Source organism: Maniola jurtina, chromosome 10 (assembly GCF_905333055.1).
Source record: "Maniola jurtina chromosome 10, ilManJurt1.1, whole genome shotgun sequence".
In the NCBI taxonomy this organism is placed as follows: Eukaryota; Metazoa; Arthropoda; class Insecta; order Lepidoptera; family Nymphalidae; genus Maniola; species Maniola jurtina.
Genome location: NC_060038.1, coordinates 8,841,528 through 8,862,816, shown reverse-complemented (window position 1 = coordinate 8,862,816; position 21,289 = coordinate 8,841,528). Strand labels below are relative to the sequence as shown.

Here is a 21,289-nt window from a genome sequence, read left to right as displayed (position 1 = left end):
ATTTTCATATTAAAATTAGTAATTTTGGTTTAACATGGCAGTAATTTAAATTTAGAGGTTTCTGTTTATTATTCACAATGATATTATAAATCTACATTACTAATCTAACTATATACCAAGTGCTTTGGACAAGAAAAGACTTAAAGTTTGCAATAAATACAATGTAAATAGTGCAATTTTATTTTAGATGTTAAATTATTTGATAAGAATATTATTAAGACAAGTTATTACCACATTTGTTATGTAAATTTAAAAATCTGTTGTCGTGTCAGTGCAACTGTTTATTATTATGTCATAACAACATGCATACAATAGTAAACAAACAAGAGTTATTCAGTATCATACAGTTATTCAAAGTGATGAATTTGTTGATGCTTTTTTATAACAATAAAATCAATGAATCACATCTTATTTCTATTTTAATGAAAATAATCTTGAATTTTATTTAACATTAACTACTTGCAAGACTTGAAAATCCTTGTTTATTATAGAAAAATTTAATATCTTTAAAGATCATCATAGTAAAGATAGTAATAATATCAAGAATAACAATATAAATCTGTTAGCCCAATACTACAACTTGCAAAATATAATTTATGAAACATGATAATTATAATATTATTAATGTTTTTACATGTGTGTCAAATATTTCCACTTGATGATCCACTGAGCCAAGGTTGTCCACATTGCAGATTTAAATATTTTTACTAATATTTACAAGGTAATACCTAAATGATATCTTGCTATTTATATTATTAAAAAAGGAGAAACTGCCTGACAGAAATATCAACATGCAGCTCAAATCATAGCATCTGAAAACCTAGAAATGATTTTGAGAAAATAATCAAACAGTAAATCTTCAAATACCTAATTCCACACCGACACCGTTTCTGGAAAAAGCTAATGTAGTCTAAAAGTATGCACCTATTTGAATCTTAATAAACCTAACATGCAAAAGAAATATAATTATTAATCATTAAGTGTTTGCAATACCCTTTTATTGTACTTTGTATCTGTTTGTATCAGGGTTTTAGTTAATTTATCTCAAATAACTAACACAAGTCTAATCTTTAAATTAGGATTTTAGCCTTAGGATGTATTTATTAAATTGAAAATCAGGCAATACAGAAATCTCGCTAATTGATTTTTAATTATTGCAAGATAAAAAGCAATGATGAGGTCCTGGTTGAAGTGTGCTCGCCTAAAAGCTGCATATTCATTCTTGCCTTGAAAATATTAGTTTATATGTGGCAAGAAACAGACACTGGAAGGGCATTCTATATTTTAGCAGTTCATAAATCTTATCAGAATTAATCAATAATAATAAGTGCAATTTTAATAAATTATATAATAACATAAAGATATATTGCTATCATTAGTGGTTGTTCATCTAATAATAATGTATAGTTTCTAAACCTAAAAAAATATCTATGAAAGTTTATGCTAATAAAATGCAATTTACTTTGTAGGTCGACTATGAATAGTTTAGGTAGGAGTCTGCAGAGGAGCTGCAAGTTTTTAACTTTCTAAATTTTATGACACCTGTTTGGCAGGTTTTAGGGTTTAGAAAACAGAATTTAATGTGTTACTATGTGTGAATGGCCTCACATTCATTCTTTTGATTTGTGTTTTAAAGATAACTAACATTATGTTGTATGAACTATTTCCAATATTTTATTTATTTTAAAGTAAACATATTGTTCCATAGTATACATAATTCCATAGTAATACTTATTTATATAACTTAAACACTTCAAAGTTGTAGTTAAACTACTCAAACCTAGACCATGAAAATACAACCAACCTTATTATAATAAGAATAGTCTCACAAAAATGGCACTTAAAAGTTATAACTAGACTAAATGATTTTAACAGAAAAGACCTTCGAATATCATTTCTTTTGTTTGATTTAACTCTATCCATTTGTTTTATGTTATTATAGTTACATGTTTTTGTTTTAGGCACACCAGACAATACTGTCCGCATGTTCTCCATATTTTGAAAGCATATTCTTACAAAATTCGCATCCTCATCCGATAATATTCCTAAAAGATGTGCGGTTATCAGAGATGAAATCACTATTAGATTTCATGTATAAGGCAAGTAACTTTATATCGTACAAAATATGTAATAATATGTAGATACTATGAACTAATTAAATAAAAACTAAGTTCTGGTGCTATTTTAGGGTGAGGTGAATGTTGGCCAAAATATGCTACCGATGTTCCTAAAGACTGCTGAAAGTTTACAAGTTAGAGGTTTGACAGAAAACAACACATTGAATCCTAAGGTAAGAAGTTGTTTCTATTAGTTTTTTATGCATCATTAAATTAATTTCCATACAATATAAATCAAAATTTTGAAAACAACAATAATCTCAAAAATAACATAAAATGTGCCTGCATATATTTTATATCATATTTACGTGAACCCATCATTAATAAGAATTAAAGCAATCCAAATACAAAATAGACCTAAGAATTGTTTGAGCTGTTTTATATTATGTACAAAAAAAAGTTATAATTATTATCTTTGTGTTTGCTCCTCAGCTTTACATGATAAAACGGTGAATACTTCGAAATTAGTTTGAAATTCTAACCTGAATTATTTGTTGTTCTAATAAGTAACTACATAGACATAATTGCTAATGCAGTATCTGTATGAGAAAGGACCAGTGACGGACTAAGGCCCCCCCCCCCCCCCCCCCCCCCCTTTAGTGCGCCACTGGTCCTTTGGGTGAGAGAGGTTAGAGAGGGTGGTCCACCCCAGTTCTTGGATCTGAAAGGGCCTCCGAACTTTGAAAAGTCCATCTTCCACTCTTCCTCTTTCATTATTTGAGTAAGTTCTGTTTCTGTAAAAGTCAAGTGTCTGGTTGCTCTTTTCTGTCGCCAGCATGCAAAAAATCACCATAAGGGGCCTGAATCCTCATTCAGTGATGCCACACCGGGCCTCCGATGATCTTAGTCCGCCACTGAAAGGGACTCGATCTATTGTGTACCGATGTTCATAATAAGTAAACACTGTCTTACGTCTAGATAAATGATCTTGTTTCTTAATTTTTGCATCGTAGCTATCTCGTTCGTAGATAGATTATACGTGTCCTAAATTTGTGTCTTGTTACGAAAATAACTTCTATACCTAATCGTCTGTTGAAAAAATGAACCTAACATTCCTGCGTAGGTATCAAATAAATCGTTATACAATGAATTGCAACGAATTGAACTGTTTAAAATAAAGCACTCAAGCAGAATATTACAGTGCGCGCAAAACAAGTAGTCTAATCTGAACATGAGGTGTACTACTGCGCATTGTACAAAAAATAGATCTCAGCCGGGCTTACGTATTTCATCTTTAGTCTATGTATGACTTGCACAAACGCCGTGTTGCAACTTCAGATTGGACTACTGAATTTGTGCGTCCTATACTTCCTCTAAAATGATGATGATATTTTCTTCAGTACAGCTCATCTGAGTTTTTTCTGATATTGTTCTGCTCCATTCACCTTATTTTACTGTGGTGGTGATTTCGTAACTTATCTTTTCAGATATAAATTAACTAATATAGCTCATTGGTGTAGGTGAGATAAAACTATTTAATTTAGGCTCTTTTTTAATAGATAGATAGAATCTTCTAGGTACTCCTTAAGAATAATGAACGTAGATGTACGTAGCTCGTTCATCACTTATAGGCATTTAATATCTTAATATCAAGTATAGTAGGTACAGTCAAATAAATAATGCTTACAAAATCATTCAAGAATCGTAGTATTTTAGCAACTTATAAATCTCGCTGCTAGGTATACACAGTTCAAGGACCGATTGCTTTGGCTTTATAGAATCACTAGGATTTTTGCCTTTCTAATAATCTACATTATTAATATATGAAAGACCTTACGGTACATCACATTCGAGGTCCATAAAAATCGCGATTTCAAGTTTTTAAAGAATAATTCTTGGCACAAATAAATCTAATGTGATAATATTTAGTCTAACTCAACAAGGGTTTAAAAATTAAACTAATTAACTGACAGTTTGACATAATATTTTGGTTAAGGATATATTTTTAGAATGCTTAGTTAATACCTCGGTTTTTTTGTAACTTCTACATTCAAAAAGATCATGATAATATCTGTAAAGTGTTTTTATAGTGGTTGACGATGATTGTACCTTCCAATGTGCGGAATAGAGCATGCCAGACAGACAAGACTGCCACATTGCGTAGAGAACAGTATGTAGGTACAGTGCGCTGGCCTTGAAAATTTCGTGAGCGCGCAATGACCCTTTATAAACGAAGTTATTGGCAAATGATACTATTTGTAGTTGTACCTACTGTCAACCAAGGATTTTTTCGGCGGTACATAGATGAGATACCTATGTCTTTATACAAGTCTAATATGTAAAAGTTTTCTTTTAATATTCATCGCTTTTTAGTTGAATAGGGACGAATTTAAATTTACATTTACGTAAGTAAATAGTTAACATAGATAAGTAGCTACCTACCTAGTCGAATTGTTTCCACGACTTGCCATTACTGCTAGTTTAGTATAAAATAAAAATATAGTGAGTATACTATAAATGATCCTATTGTTATCTAGCTATTGAATTATGTAGGTTTTGTAATATTTTTTATTATAATGGAGGATAATTTTCAGGTAGGTTTGGTACTTATCAAAAATGTAGTACATATTATGATCAACTATTAAAAAATAAATAAAGTATAATAAGATTTCTAGGTAGATACAGGAAACGGGATGAATTTCGCAATATCTAAGTTCCGCGAGTTACGCCAGACCAACCACATAATATTAAATAAGTAATTATCATATAAATATTTATAACAGATTATTGTTACCCATGTATTTTTAAACAGAAGTATGTTATTAATTCTGGATAGTTTAAGATTATTTATAAAATATCGTTTTGGCATTGCTTAGGCATGAAAATCTTACAGTGAAATGAAATGAACGCGTCGACAAAACGCAACGTTGACTGGGCAGCGCGTCCATAATGACAGAGCTTCTTATTTTGACTCTAATATAACCTTAAAAACCGGTAAAGTGCGAGTCGGGCCGCGCTCTTTTAGGGTTCCGTACATAATTCATTAATTATGAACATCGTATTTTCGATGTATGAAATATTTCTTTTCCGAGCTAGAGCATCGCAAGAAACCCTAAGAAAACCCCAAAAGACGTTCGTTTGTTTTGGTCACAGCTTAGAAACTATTTTATAAATCGTTGTTTTTAGCATTCGTTTTAGGGTTCCGTATCTCAAAAGGAAAAACGGGACCCTCGGGATTACTTTGTCTGTCTGGCTGTCCGTTCGCCCGTCTGTCGTGTCTGTCAAGAAAACCTATAGGGTACTTCCCGTTGACCTAGAATCATGAAATTTGGCAGGTAGGTAGGTAGGTCTTAAAGCACAAGTAAAGGAAAAAATCATGAAACTTGTGAATTTGTGGTTACATCACAAAAAAACCCGGCCAAGTGCGAGTCAGACTCGCGCACTGAGGGTTCCGTACTCGGGTATTTTTTTCCAACATTTTGCACGATAAATCGAAAACCTTGAAAAAATAGTTAAATATATTATAATTGCGTTTAATAAATAAAATGCATGCCGATTGTAAACAATCTATATGTAGCTGCTTTCTTAACGATATTTTAATTGATTTATACAATAATAAAGCGTAAAACTGGATCTTAGATCTTGAAATTTTTACAGTTAGTAACTTTCTAGTTGTTAATAAGAACTTCTCCATAAGGATTTTTACTTTATTTTAACTGTAGAACATGTTACTATGAATGGGTAATTTCAAAAATGTAGCATGATTAGAATTTATATAACGAAAAATATCGTCCTATTACTTAACATTAAAATGTCGGTTTCGTTTACCATGCTTCTCAACCAATACTACAGCTTTTCTTAAATCTTAGAAGTGAATGCACTTGCAAAATTAATATCTATTAAAAATTTGAATTAAATCTGAATTAAAAATTTAAAGTTTGAAAAAAAAAAGAAAAAATTGACCTAACGGATGTTACATCAAAAACAGTGGAGGTCTCCAAGATTTATTTATTAATATAAATATTATTTATTCCTATTTTATCGAGTGGGATGTCAAATGAAAGAAGAAAATAATGAGCTCATGTATGTAAGTGTACAATAACATTAAAATATACCAAGCGACAGAAAAACAATTTTACTCTAATATTTCAGCGTTTATTATGATGGTCGCAGTCGGGTTTTAGTTTTCACCTTTATCTTATTAAAGTTTATCTGTAATCACGTCACGTTCGAAGCATATTTTCTTTGGCCTGCTCAATATATTTTTTCCTTCTGAGCAGCTACCACTGCCAACGAGTAAAATATTAGGTACTAGAGGATGCCCGCGACTTCGTCCGTGTGGATTTAGTTTTTTATAGATCCCGTGGGAACTGTTTGAATTTCCGGGATAAAGAGTTGCCTATTTCGATTACAGGGACGCAAGCTACTTCAGTACCAAATTTCATACAAATTGGTTAAGTGGATGGGTCTTTAGGAATCCCGCGTGAACTCTTTGATTTTCCGGGATAAAAAGTAGCCTATGTCCATCCCCGGGATATAAGCTAACCCTGTACCAAATTTCGTCAGAATCTGTTACACTGTTGGGCCGTGAAAAGGTAGCAAACAGACAGACAGGCACACTTTCGCATTTATAATATTAGTATGGATATCAACGCAATCCGCTTACGCAAAACTCACGTGCATCTTTACTACGGAGTACGGACTCGTTTTAAACCCAATACCGGTTTCTAGAGAGCAACTGTCGCATTGCTCCGGAGCGCTATAATAGCTAAATTTTGCACTTTTCTACTTTGGATATTTTAATTAGGTAGTCAATTCTCGACGCGCCGCATTATTTAAAATGTACTAGGTAGGTGATAACCGCGAGAGCATCTGCGTAGAATTTCATAAGCTGTTGAAAAGGGGATTATTTGAGGAGAAAAAATTATTCGCGTATAGTATTTAAAAAGGTCCAAATCGATTATTATTTATTTACACTAGTCGGAAGTTGGCACAAGGCACAAGATTTGCGTAAATGAGTGCAGCGCTTTTCCTTAAAAGGATTGGTTAGGTACCTATAAGTTTCCGAATTTTCATTCAGTTTTGGTTGTCTATTCGAAACATTTTTATAGGTTTGAATCAGGTAGGTGGTCACACTCATTTCTCGAGTGCCGTTTTATGAAATAGGTAGGCATGAGATGGTGTTAACTAACTTTCATTAACTTAACATTAAAATTAACTACTTAAGACGAAGGTTATTAAATTATTAATCGGATACCTACTCGGTAATAAGCTTTTTAAAAAGAGCATTTAAACGTCTATCATTATTCTTTTTGCTAGAGGTTCTTAAGTTTTTATTTGTAAATCTGCGAGGAACGGTATCTGAAGGTTTTTGCGCAACGCCAGAAGCGGTGTGCGTAAAAAAACGTTAAGGATGAGAGAATATTGGAAAGAGCTAGGTACCGTTTAATTACCCAGCCTAGAATAACTATACCTATTGAATTTAGATTTTAATTAGATACTTTTCAGGGTTCCGTAGCCGAAGGATACCAACGGAACCCTATTACCAAGTCTCCGCTGTCCGTCCGTCCGTCTGTCTGTCAATGGGTTGTATCTTGTGAACCGTGTTAGGTACAGAGTTTAAATCACAGAATGTGTATTCTTATTGCCGCTATTAACAACACATAATAAGAGTTTCAAAACGACCGCCATGAAAATAAAATAAAAAGTGTTATTTCTTGTACGATGGTACGAAACCATTCATGTGCTGGTCCAAATTGCACTTTACAGATTTTTTTTGTTTACATATTTCTTATAGGTACGTAATGTAATTTACTAACAGGTGAACATTCTCAAACATTAATTGCAAGTACAGTGCAAATGTACAAACCGTCAAGTGATGAGCATTGATAATAATACTATGTAACTTTTATTAAGAGAAGTATGTATATTCATAAACAAAGTAGCTCTCATTTGAATACTACCCAAACAAATTCAATGAGATGTTGATTTTCCGGGATAAAAAGTTGTCTATGTCAATGTCCGAGATGCAAACGACCTATGTACCAAATTTTATAAAAATCGATCAAACGGCCCATGCCTTTAAGAATCCCGTAGGAACTCTTTGATTTTCCGGGATGAAAAGTACTCTGTACGAAATTTCATCAAAATCGGTTAAACTGATGGGCTGTGAAAAGCTAGCAGACAGACAGACAAATAGACACACTTTAGCATTTATAATATTAAGTATGGATTTCGAGTGTTAGGTTCTATGTCAAACTGTAAATAAATAATACGCTCAATAAACATAAGTGCAGTATCTCATTAACTGTACAACCATTACAGCAGTCTGAGGAGTGTACGTTAGAGCCGTCCATTATATTACCGCGGATAACCTGTCGTCTTTAACGACATGCGTTTACGGTACTATAGTCGGTGAGAGAGTAAGCCGAACAGACGATGTCTTGTTTAATTCCGGTATCGCTAGCACTCCTCATAACAATTTAATTAGAGGAGTACTTAATAACACTTAAGGACTTCCGAGACGGTCAAGCTCATAGATTTTTGCTTGAGCCAAGCATTTTGTCCAAAGTTTGCTTAATGCTTAAGTTCAGCATTTTTAAGTTAAAAAAGTTTATAAGGATGCGTTTTTTTTTTTGCGCAATTGGCACTTTAAAATAGCTAAAATTCCAATCGCTGATTTCTAAAAAGAACTAAATAGTGGACTCTAGTCAATTTAGATTTTTTGCTTTGCTAACTTTGGAGATTTTTTTATCATAAGTCAACAAGTGTAAATTAAAAATTTATAACACCCCCGACAAGTGAAGGTTACAGTAACTAGAAAAGATCTGATAACTTTCAAACGGCTGAACTGATTTTCTTGGACTATTCCGTGCCTACTATCTAAAGTATCTGAGTTTTCCAAAACATCATTTTCAAATGGCAACGTCCATCTTGACAGCTTGACATTTGTTAATTGACATAATATTATGAACCTAACGGTTATCTAACCTTCTTTTCTACAAGAAAACTAGAAAAGAGCTGATAACTCTTAAACGGCTGAACCAATTTTTTTGGATTATAGCTAAGAACACTCGATCAAGCCACCTTTCAAACAAAAAAAAGTAAATTAAAATCGGTTCATTCGTTTAGGCGCTACGATGCCACAGACAGATACACAGATACACAGACACACAGATACACAGATACACACGTCAAACTTATAACACCCCTCTTTTTGGGTCGGGTTTTTCGGTCGGTTAAAAACAAAGGGGCTTAAAAATAAATGAAAAATTCAAAACCTATTTTAGAAGAAAGAAAGCGTCTGCATATTCTAAAATAGGTTTTAATTGAGTCGAGTTAATATTACTAAACCAGTGCAATAAATATAAATGAAACGAATTCTAATTATTATTTATTGTTTATTACAAAATATGTTTTCCACTTTCTTGTACAGTCAGAGGAGCGGTCGACGCCGTCCGTAAGTGCGGAGAACCTATCGTCTCGCGGGGAGTCGTTCGCGACGCCGCCCGCGGCGCACGCGCCGGCCGCGCTCACGCCGCTGCCGCAGCCGCAGCCGCCCGCCGCGCCGCACGCGCCGCTGCACGCCGTGCCGCCCGAGAAGCGACGCCGGAAGAACTCTGCGGTGCCCCGCGATGACATGGACCTATCTTACCGCCATTATGAGGTACAATCTCCGATTATTATGTATTACAGTATTTGCCATGGCATCGTACGTCATCCGGCAGCATGTCGGCGGCCGTTAATGTCACGGATGTTTCACACGTTCATGATCTCACCACTATGCGGTTACAAGACAAGAAACAGAAGTACAATTATTTATGAACGGGTTAGACGCGTTCGGATCAACACTCAGCGCCTCCTCTCTGATGCAGTTAGTCGCAGGCGTTTAGTCTTCCCAAATAATCCTTGTTCTTTGTCCTTCTATATTTTTGTTCTAGTTTAGCATTGGGAGTAAGAACGCATTGCGAATTAAGCTCACATTGGTACCTTTGCTAAGTTGGCAAATCCATCTAAGTGAACTGATGGAACTTCTGGTGTCTAACTCAATTATTTTATAACTAACTGTTGCGTTTTAATCCAGGGCCACATAAAAAACAGTGCAGTAAAAGGCGGGTCAACAGGCTCCGGCTCAGAGCCATCGACGCCGCCACCCGCGCACGCCGGGCGATTAACGCGCTCGCCCGCACACACGCCGCTCGTCAAGCAGGAGCCCGACTCGCCCTACCCCGCGCCGCACACGCCGCACGCGCCGCACTCGCAGCACCACGCGCCCTACGACCAGACGCATCTGCCGGTCAGTACACATTACATCACACTACACATATTTTTAACCGACTAATAAGAAGGTGGTTCTCAACTCGGCCATTTTTTTTCTATGTATGTACAGTCAAAGGCCGTAAGTCGTTTAGCATCCCTATGATCATATTCGCGTGGCACGGTTATGCTCATAAGTTAGGTGTGTGTGGCGTCTTTATAGAAAAAGGTCATAAGTGCGACACGTTTTTGATGCAATAGTTTCGCGGAATTGCTATTCAAATTCTGAGGCCGACTATACAACGATTTTTTTATGCTGTACACCGTCGCTCGCAAACCAACTGAAATCACTATTATTTTCTTTATTTTATTCAGAAAGTTGTAACAATAAAGAGAAAAAGAAAGGAAGAGTGGTCAGGGGAGCACTTATCTCTCTCTCTCTGGATTCTGTTTTTGAAACAGTAATAATTAATTATAGTGCATGACTTCCTCTTGTCCTGATTATGTTTTTTATTGTATTGAACTTTACATAATCAAATATGAAACTATTCTCTTACTAACGCCATCTATTTTATAATAGTGCAAACTTAAAATATCTTGATAAACACCACTTGCATAGTGAAATAGTTTATTATATTACTAAAGTTTTATATTAACACTATTTTACTTAAGTTAAGTTTTAAAAGACAGGTTTTTAATTGCACCAAAAGGCGTACTTCTGTTTTCCCATGGGAACATGAATGTAATGTGGTTGGTATTAATATAGACGACGTATAGATGGATAGGGAAAGGGTAAAGCTAGCAGACAGACAGACACACTGTTGCATTTATAGTATAAGTATGGATTTACAGTTGTGAAAAAACTATTTTGAACTTTCAGGGTATGGGTGTTAACGAAATGGCCTCAATGTTGTCCCAACATCCGATGTCCAATGAGTGCAACGAAGGTGATCCCATCATGCAGCCCCACCCTGATCAAACAGACACAATAGACGGTGAGTTCTTTATACATTGTTGCGACGATCACCATTGAAACTGCCATGCACTGGCCGGGCAGACCTTGCCGGGCAGGGCACAGGCGCGACACGGTCTTTGCTTATGCCCTATCCTGGCACGTGCCCGGCCCTTACACGGTCTAGGATAAAACCACCTTAAAGTTTATTTGGTTTATGTTCCTAAACTTTTAAATTAGCTTCCATGGCGATCGTCGATAAATAATTGATAAAATATTTTGTAAACCGTATTTCAAATTGAGGTCAGCCCGTTATCCCGCTGCATCGAATTTTAATATTATTTATGGTCATTTTACGGTAGAGTTGTCACCGTACATTTATCTGTAGATACTAAATATTATATTTAACGAATATGATCGGAAAATAATATACAAAAGTTTTCAAAATAGTGGGCTCGCCTCGGTGCTTGTTTAATTTGTTAATTTAATTTGCTCTAATAGTATTCTTTTATAAAAATGCAGCAATGCTTAACATTTGAATGAACAGTAAATTGCATGTACATTTTATAAATGAAAGCGAGCATTTCTACATATGTATAAAAGGATATCGTCATGATGCATGTGCATACACGTTTAGCATGAACGTAGCTTATCATTTAGTTCTACTTTGCACACTAACCATGAGTTAAACGCTTTTTACTTTCCTTTCTTTTGATGCTTTAATGATGATTTGGATTCAATGAAGAAATCGGTGTGAAATGATTTCTCATACAGATTTGGCGCCCCCGGTGGGACATAGGTCATGCAAATGTCCAAACGTTTTATATTATTTATTTTAATTGCTATAAAAACTCTACAACAGTATCTTCGTAAACCAAAGAAGCGTTTAATTAAGTAAGGATTGAGCATGTAAATACGGGTTTTAGGGCAAGAAATAAAACAAAAAATCTGAGTGTGCTAGTGTTTAGTAGTTATAGATACAAAACGGAATTCGTTTGCATCAAAAGTAGCATGCCATACTGACAATATAACGAAAAGTCAAACGGTTGCGTATATTACAGGTGAAAATTATGCCGACGAAAACGATAACCCCCAAGAACAATTCGGCCACAATATAGCAAACGTTGAAAGCATAGTAAAGTCATTCAAAATTGCGTTACATCACAAACCCTATTCTTCGACAATGGCCTGTAAAATATGTGGAAAAAATGTAAGCAATATAAAGAAGCACCTGAAATCGCACAATCCGGAACAGCATAAGTGCCCTTTGTGCCCGATAATATTGACGCGAGCAGACAACTTAAAACGGCATCTCAGAATGAAACATTGTTCTGTTCTAGGGCAAAATAATTTTTCAAATATACAGGCAAAATGTTAGAATTTAAAACAGCATCTTAAAATGAAACATTGTTAAAAAATAAGTTTTCAAATATTCAGGCAAAATGTTAGTAAGAATTTAAAATGGCTTCTTAGAATTAAACATTGTTCTGTTCTAGGGCGAAATAATTTTTCAAGTATACAGGCAAAGTGTTAGTAAAAATTCAAGAGGTAGATGTGTAGACAGACCAAATAGTTTGAGTTATGCATTCGTCTTTCGAGTTCTTTGTAATTTATGAAACTCAGGTTTGTAATTTTAAAAATTAAGACTAATGCATTGCTTCCTCAAATAAATTTCAATTTTCCTCAGGGTTTTTATATTGGTTACTTTAATCGACCTGATTTTTAAAGTTGTATCTAATATTATGTTCTGGTAGTGTCTTATGTATTCAAATCATAGGGATTTCATTTCAAACAAAAGAAACTGTATTTTTGGTCAGTCAAAAGTAATTAAGTTTTGCCAGAAGTGTGGTATTATAAAATCAATCAATAATATTAAATTGAACTATATAAATACAAATGATACAGATTCTTTTGAATGCATTTTATTGGAACTATTATTAAAATATAGATTACTAACAAAGTGCGCTTATTCAGTGATCCTAATCGTTACCTACATACTAATAAGTTTTGTAATTAGAATTAAGGTGTGGTGTGTTTATTTTGTCTTAACGGGTTCTTAAATTTATTTATTTTCTTTAGTCGAGGCGGTACTTTGTGTATTTTTAACTTCGGATATAGTTTTCTCACACTCGCTTACCTTGCTAAAACTCATGTACATCAATTACCAATAGATTATACTCCTTATACTAATATATCTTATATATTTTACTAACATGATTTCTGAAGTATTTGAAAAAATATAATTAAGTATGTCGAATACCTACAAGTTTTACGAAAAAAAAAAACAAAAGGTTGATTACTAATATTATAAATTAGTTAAATCCAGGCATGCAATTAAACCAGATTTAAAATATTCAACAAATAAAAATATTTGAATGTTATTTATTAATTTAGTGCTCAGATAAGCCGTCAAGCGCTTAGCAGAAACTTTTCCCTATGTGAACTTTTGCTTGTGATATAAATAATATTTCTTCAAAGATAAATGGCGAACTTCATAGAAACTTGTGTGAGAAAAGTATCTTAGGACTAACTGATATTTGTTACCATGTTAATTTGTGTACCTCCAACCTAATAACAACTGTAACAAGACCGGATATCATTTGTCAACTTGTATTTGATCCGTCAGCATTCTTGCCTCTGTCAGTATTATTGTAAGGACTTTTAAATTAAGTATTTGCAAGTAAATGAGATCCGGTCTAACCTGTACACTAACGTATGATGATCTCTTATTGTTCCTTGTAAACTTTGTAAGGAAGCAACACTAACATTTGTGAGGTGTGTCAAAGACTGATCTTTTGCTTAATGTATTTTAGGAACATACCACTTTAAGATACCTTATTTTCATTACTTCGTATTATAATTACTTTTGTATGTAAGTCTATCGTTACTGTGTGTTCGTTGCAAATATATTCCTTTATTTTTACCTATTTCTTTTCATTTTCATCCTATTCCATGCTTTCTTTATTTATAGCAGACCTATATCTCAGACTTCTGCATTATGTATACAGCCTTGGTGACAGTAAAAAGTAACTTTTCACGCAAATATATAAACACAGACAAATAACAAACACCATTTCTTCAATCATTGATTCATTTCTGCATGGATCTCTTATAAACTATCATTACTCCAAAGTTGTTTTTAAATTTTGGTTCGACTAATTTTCCAATAAACTAATCTTTGATAAATGCTTTTGATAGTGCTAGGAGGAGCAAATAGCATAGCATTAACAAATTAATCTCCAAGCTTTTTTAATAGTGCTAAAATATGTTACCAATCTTCACACAGTAGAAATTGGAATGTTTCAACTTGACCGATCAGTATAGAAAGCAAATATCACTGCTCCGCCTGAAGATGCATTTGAGTTCAAAGTAATAAATCTTCAAGGTAATAAATCTCTCAATATATTTTTACAATCCAAGTTCTACTGTAATTTTGTGATGTCTCAACTCCTAATACTTTATAATTGAAAATATCTGTTGAAACAACTTATTGCAGAAGCTATTTAAATAGCTATGTAAAGGTTAAACGTTATAGGGTTCGAGTATAAAAATGGTCTGATCGTAGAGCAACTTAAAAAGGATAGAGACTTGGAAAAGGAGTTGGCAAATTGCAAAGATACAGGCTCGGAGGAGGCCATTTTTATACGGCGGGCCGGTCGCCCCGGGGCGGGTCGGGCGGCGCAGCGAGTGACGCGGGCTGGTTGCAGGCTCCAAGGGCTGGCACATGCGGCTGACGTTCGAGCGCGTGGCGGGCGCGCTCAACCTGCACCGCTGCAAGCTGTGCGGCAAGGTGGTGACGCACATCCGCAACCACTACCACGTGCACTTCCCGGGCCGCTTCGAGTGCCCGCTGTGCCGCGCCACGTACACGCGCTCCGACAACCTGCGCACGCACTGCAAGTTCAAGCACCCCGCCTACAACCCCGACACGCGCAAGTTCGAGCCGGCCGCCGCGCCGCACGCGCCGCCGCCGCTCTTCGCCAACCACCTGGACGCGGGCTTCGACTGATTGTCCATGTACTGGCTCGGCCTCGACGCTCTGTGAGCGCGGGCCGCGCCAGCCGCGCGCCGCGAGGCGGACGGACGCCTCCGAACGTTTTCCTATTTAGGATTAAGCTGAAGTGCTATTACTTAAGCGGGCCTTAAATTGAGTTCTTAACTCTCGTTTTAGTATTGTCTCGGTTGTGCATTTGACTTGCCCCAGTGTGACCTTGTATATGATTCCGCGTAGGGAAGTATGAACGGACGATTCCGCGACGGAATATACCTGTAAGTCGAGGTCACTAAGATGACTCGAAGCGTATGTAAGTAGGTAAGCAAATTTTTCTATACCAATCGCTATACGGGAACGGGCAAAAGCAATAATATGATGTTAATTTTATTACCATATTATTTTTTTATATTGTATCGATAGAGTTCTTAAGCTATTTAAATATACACATTGTCGAGTAGCGGTGCGACCGCGAACGGCGCTGGCTATAGCGGCCCCGGACGGGCCACGCGTCTTGTTATATTTATTCACTAGATAGGAAATTATGAGTTTCCTGTAGCCAATTATATTTATGTTATTACATTATCCTTTGGGAGGTGCGGAACGACAACGGAAGGATCGGGAAATGGCAAGAGATTGTGATCTGTCGTCGGTCAACGACATATAAATATTGACTGAATCTCAGTGTAGATGCATTTGTAACTCTATGAGGCCTTTGCGAGCTGGATAATTATTAAGGATTTGTGATGTATTAACGGATAGCGCCTAAGGAAACATACGAAAAGATTTTTATACTAGACTAGTTGATCTATTTACGGAGATTGTTTTTTATACTTAGATATATTCTATTGTCTGATTTAATATAATTTTATATTTATATACCTATGTAATATGATTTATTAGTGTTGTTTGTTTTTATTGATTTATGAATCATGATATAGTAACATTGGTTCCGTTAATCGAGTCGAGTATCGACTAGCAGTAATACTTGCGAAGTTAACATGTTTTATTATTTTATCGTTGTAGTTTAGTTGTGGTAAGTTGCTCGGTGCTGGGGGTCCAAGACCTCTCAATTACTTTAGGGTAGGGAGGAACGATTCGAGGTTGCGCATTTAGTAACTAATATTGGCATTCTACAATTGGGACTAACCTAGCGTTTACGTATGTATTTTTCAATTTAAGATTTAAGATGTTACATTTTTAGCTAAACACTTTAGAGTGGTACGGTAACTGAATGTGATAAAATGGAATGGTGCTAGAACCAAGAGTGTTAACACGCTACGATTCGACTCCTATTGTAATATTAATGTTGTATGATTAGTTACTTTGCATTAACGTAAGGCATCTAGCATCCGGCTGCGGTCGACTGGCAGGATCAACGGGTATACTAGCGTCCGCGCGGCGCGTTAGCTACTATATAAATACACACTTAGAGATTACAGTATCACTCGAGATTTTATCTTAATTTTTCGGACCTCTTCAAACTTACTAATGTATCTAGATTGTTAAGTCGCCGATTGTATAAATCAGACCTCACTCTGCGAACGCTTGCATGTTCGTGGAGTGAGGCGCACCGCATCCAAATAGTTAAACCGTGATCGTTTCACATATTTTCTAAGTTGAGCATTAGTGCTGTTTAGTAGCTGTGAACGTGCAAATCACTTGTGCAATTTTTTAAAAATAGTCATAACTCGTACCTAGATTATACAATTTGTCTATTGAATATAGGGGCCCACTTGATATAAGCACTAAGCTCCTTCGTTCCTTTATCGATAAAGTTATATTTAACTACCGAAAGTTTCTTCCACAAAGATTTATATTTAATTTTAAGAAAGTTAAAGATTTTTATACCTACCGTTTCAAATGATGTGGGCACTTATTATTTGATGGCATTTCATACTCAGTGCAATATTACTAGTTATTTAATAACGTAACCAAACTAAATGATATTTTAAAATAATTAATGTTTTCGAAGAAAGTAACTACCAATTTGTATTTACATAAGTGAACTCCTAATCGACTTCGTAACAACGCAGTTTGGGTTACGGGCGCTGTACAGGTTTTATAGCTGGTAATATTAAGATAGCTTGTTTACCTCTGCCGATCGTCATAGTTATGTACTGTTTATTAATTTATTATCGCGCAAGTTAAGTATGTTGTTGGAATAGATCATAGCTATCCGATAGCGGGCGCGGCCCGGCGGGAGGTGCAGAATCGCTTCGTCTAATCTTGAACGCATTTTGTATATTACTATCACTCGAGACCAATTTTTAAATATTGAATTTGCTATAGCAAATCGATTAGTAACATAGAATATTATTTTAGATATTTTAGGTTAGGCTACTATGATAGTGTCTGGCCAGAATATTTTGGAGTATCACATCGTTTGGCTCAGAAAATATCTCCCTTTGATCTCTTTTCAGCTTTCAGAAAGTCTGCAACTTAATATTGTACGGTGACCACGCAATTGAACTTAATGAAAGCTAACTTTATGCCATATGGAATTTACACATAAGGTTAACGAATTACTAAATTTAGTCTTATGAAAATGAGGTCTTGTGGACCTAGTCACTTATTTGGCCAATCTAATTGAATATTCCAATTTATTGTATATTATTAAAATTTGACCTTTACGTCGCGAAAAGTGGCGTAGTATTTGGAAGCAATGGAGTGCAGGATGAGCTCTATGGTTATTTTCAGGATAGCAATGGTCTAGTTATGTTTTATTTTGTTTCTTCTTTGTAACATTAGCCAATTTGTTATAGTGTCGTGTATCACAATAGTTTTATACTGATAGGGTCGGGGGTGTCAAATCGTGTACCTTAACAGCTGATTATTCAGACTTGTTATGTTTTTACATGAGATTTTATGAACGATTTGTTGTTTATGAGTATTTTAAATGTCTTGGTTTGATGCCTCCATTAAAAGATTAATTTAAATAATTTTGTTTTATGCAAGCAGTTAATGCAATTTTTATTTCACATTGTTTGATGTTATGTAATGCAATTTTAACATGTTGCAAACTCCTGCATTTATCTGTTGTATTTATTACTAATTTTTACATTAAATTGTGGTATGTTACAATCCGTGTAGTTTCAGTTTGCGTTTTACACGCTCCACCCCATTTGCAAAGTATTGTATGTACCGTCGTAACGAATGCACGGCCTCATCCGCCTGAACACTCGCCGTCTTTGTGTGCGTACCTACTACCTACCTACACAGCAATGCTTCTAGTTGACGACATCATCGACCGCGATAGCTACTCATGGTGCATGGAACTGGCGGACTTAGTGCAACTGAAAGTATTGTTGAGAACCCGGCGCGGGCGGGCCGATTACTGTAATGCATCTCTCGTCAATATCCTCAATGTGGCAACACTTTACATGTTCATTGTTAGACATAAATTTCAGAACCCTCCGAATCATTTATCAACACAACTTTGTTTAAAGAGACAATGAAATTTGAGTTGCTAACAAAATATATAGAACAGATTTTTTTAAATGTTCGTGTTGATAAATACCGAGGGTACAGACGATCGTGTGTCGTGGCCAGGGACGGTTACCGTAACTACATTTTAACGTTACTACCAAAACATTTCGTTATCTTAAAAAGATCACGACGATGGTAGCGATACCAATATGATTTAACGTTATTTTTTATTGTTACTCAGCGGTAGTCGAGCGAAGATGCTACTTTGTACACCGTATCGTTAGATAGAGATAGGTGTATTAAAAATGGTATCTAGATAACGTTAATAGATGTATGGATATCGTTGCTTTTAAACGTTCGTATAACGGGTAACGCTGCAATGGCGGTAATCGGGTCCCCGGTCGCGGCACGTGCTGACGACGCGGGCGCTGTTGCAGAGCGCGCGCACGCCGCGCCGCAGTACTCGTACCACAGCATGTTCGTGGCGGCGGCCGAGAGCGCGGCGCTGTGGCGCTGCAAGTCGTGCGGCAAGGAGGTGTCCAACCGCTGGCACCACTTCCACTCGCACACGGCGCAGCGCTCGCTGTGCCCCTACTGCCCCGCCACCTACAGCCGCATCGACACGCTGCGCTCGCACCTGCGCCTCAAGCACGCCGCGCTGCTGCTCAAGCACTGAGCGCCGCGCCGCCGCCGCGCCGCCCGACCGCCGCCCGACCCCGCCGACGCCGAGGCCGACGCGCGACCACGCAGCGCCACTTTTATTTCTTGTTATTGAAGTAGTTTTGTCATTATATTGACACGATTTACAATTATCTTCGTGTACGTAGATAATAATTTATCGCACGTTTTCGTGCCCTATTTATTGTTCTATAGTGTATGGTAAATGTTGTCACTAACAGGGTAAAATTATCGTGAACCGGGAAATTTTGGCTAATGTGAAAAATAACTTACGCCGCCTGATGGTGAGCTCTTAAATATCACGCTCTTTTAATATAACATTTATAATGGATATTTCAAATTCAGTATTATATCCGTGAATAGGCTAAGTCTCTTCGTCTTGTTTATTTAGACTTTAACGGTGAATCCGAATTACATTTTCCGTATCACTTTCTTTAAAGTGCAATGTATTGCCAAATATTCTTCATCATAAGCAGTACTAACAACTTTTGTAAGTTGGTAATTGATTTTACTTTTTATTGAGAACAACGACTCTGATAACATTAAATACTTATCTTTTGCATAAAGTATAATTATTGTATGTAACTATTTAGAATAAATCGAGGAAGACGTAACGCGAAAGACTGAAACGGCAACAGCTTGTGATTGGGAATGAGATGACGACGTGATGTGTATATAAATTGTAAATCAAAATTAGCTAAACTTTATTGTAAAATCTTGGCTCTAAAGTTAGTGTTCAAAATTAAATGAGATTTAACACTTAAATAAATATTGAGCTGTTTTATCAATATCTAAATATATTGTTTTATCCCCAAATTATATTTTTGTAAAAATATTATCAGCAAAATTTGCATTATATTAAGTGTCTAGGTACTAGCTTATAAAGGTCCAATGTCGTTCGAATAGGTATGTATAGGCGAAATAAAATGTGTAAATTATCGTGCTTAGTCTAAATGTACCTAATATTTAAAATATTATATTTAAATGTAAATATTATGAAATTCCAGAATCTCTCAATTTATAATATTATTCACTAACGATATCGCATAGGCATAGGTTGACTTATTACCTATAACTTCTTAAACGAAAGTGGCGAAAGGATATACTTATAGTGTGAATTTACTTGCTTACAAAAAATTACTTTGTGATATTTTTTTTTTTATTACAAATACTGTTTCCTTCTTGGCGAGCTACCTGTTCGTTTTCAACGATTTAACGACGCTGGCTTGGTGTTTATGAATGTTAGTAATCTAGTTAATTACATTCATGTTGTACATAAATTTTATTAAATGTAAGAAATCATATAGAGTTTTATTCTATGAAATAACTAAGTAGGTATAAAATAAGCTTTAAAAATTCTTGAATAATTTATTGCACACACAAAATATTATACACACAATACCTAATAGTAAAGACATACCTAAATAATTAAATGTTATGATGAGTAAAAGAGAAAAACCAGATTAAAACATGGCAAACATATTTTGGGTAGGTATCGTATTAATATAATTAGGTACTAGTAGGTACTTACTAAGCATCGAAATATAAAGTAAATATATTAACTCCACTTATGTAAGAGTTTTGACAGATCTGAACTTTGAATTTATTTAAAAAATGTATTATATAGGTTTTACAATGTACTCTACAATATAAAGATAACGACCCATTAGTAAAATTCAATCTAGGTACATTTTAAGAATTTTACTTAGTTTCTTATTTCAGTTGTCTAGAACTGAACTATGGTAACTATAATATTAAAAATTAAATTAAGATTCTTATTACTATCACACTCAAATATTAGTACTATATTATTTTTAAGGTTCTATACCCAAGGGTGAAAATGAGCCCTATAAGTATCACTCTGCTGTCTGTCTGTCCGGGAGTCACGGGTCTCTAGCTTGTAGACGAAATAAATTTTAATCCTAA

General features: G+C 35.4%; 1 protein-coding gene across 9 annotated transcripts in view; it reads left to right on the top strand.

Annotated features, from left to right (window-relative positions):
• The window catches only part of LOC123868666 (sex determination protein fruitless), a 131,810-nt gene extending 111,145 nt beyond the window's left edge, over nt 1-20,665 (top strand). For 5 of the 9 annotated variants that reach the window (XM_045911209.1, XM_045911212.1, XM_045911211.1 and 2 more), the window contains 6 exons: nt 1,962-2,099; nt 2,189-2,290; nt 9,493-9,723; nt 10,141-10,353; nt 11,194-11,308; nt 12,327-14,188. In XM_045911209.1, coding sequence (XP_045767165.1) covers nt 1,962-2,099; nt 2,189-2,290; nt 9,493-9,723; nt 10,141-10,353; nt 11,194-11,308; nt 12,327-12,643 — 1,116 coding nt within the window. In that variant the 3' untranslated portion in view covers nt 12,644-14,188. Of the gene's footprint in view, nt 1-1,961; nt 2,100-2,188; nt 2,291-9,492; nt 9,724-10,140; nt 10,354-11,193; nt 11,309-12,326; nt 14,189-14,972; nt 18,341-19,122 lie in introns of those variants that run through there. The other 4 variants (XM_045911205.1, XM_045911204.1, XM_045911207.1 and 1 more) reach the window with 4 other exon arrangements.
• Nucleotides 20,666-21,289: the final 624 nt, after the last annotated feature.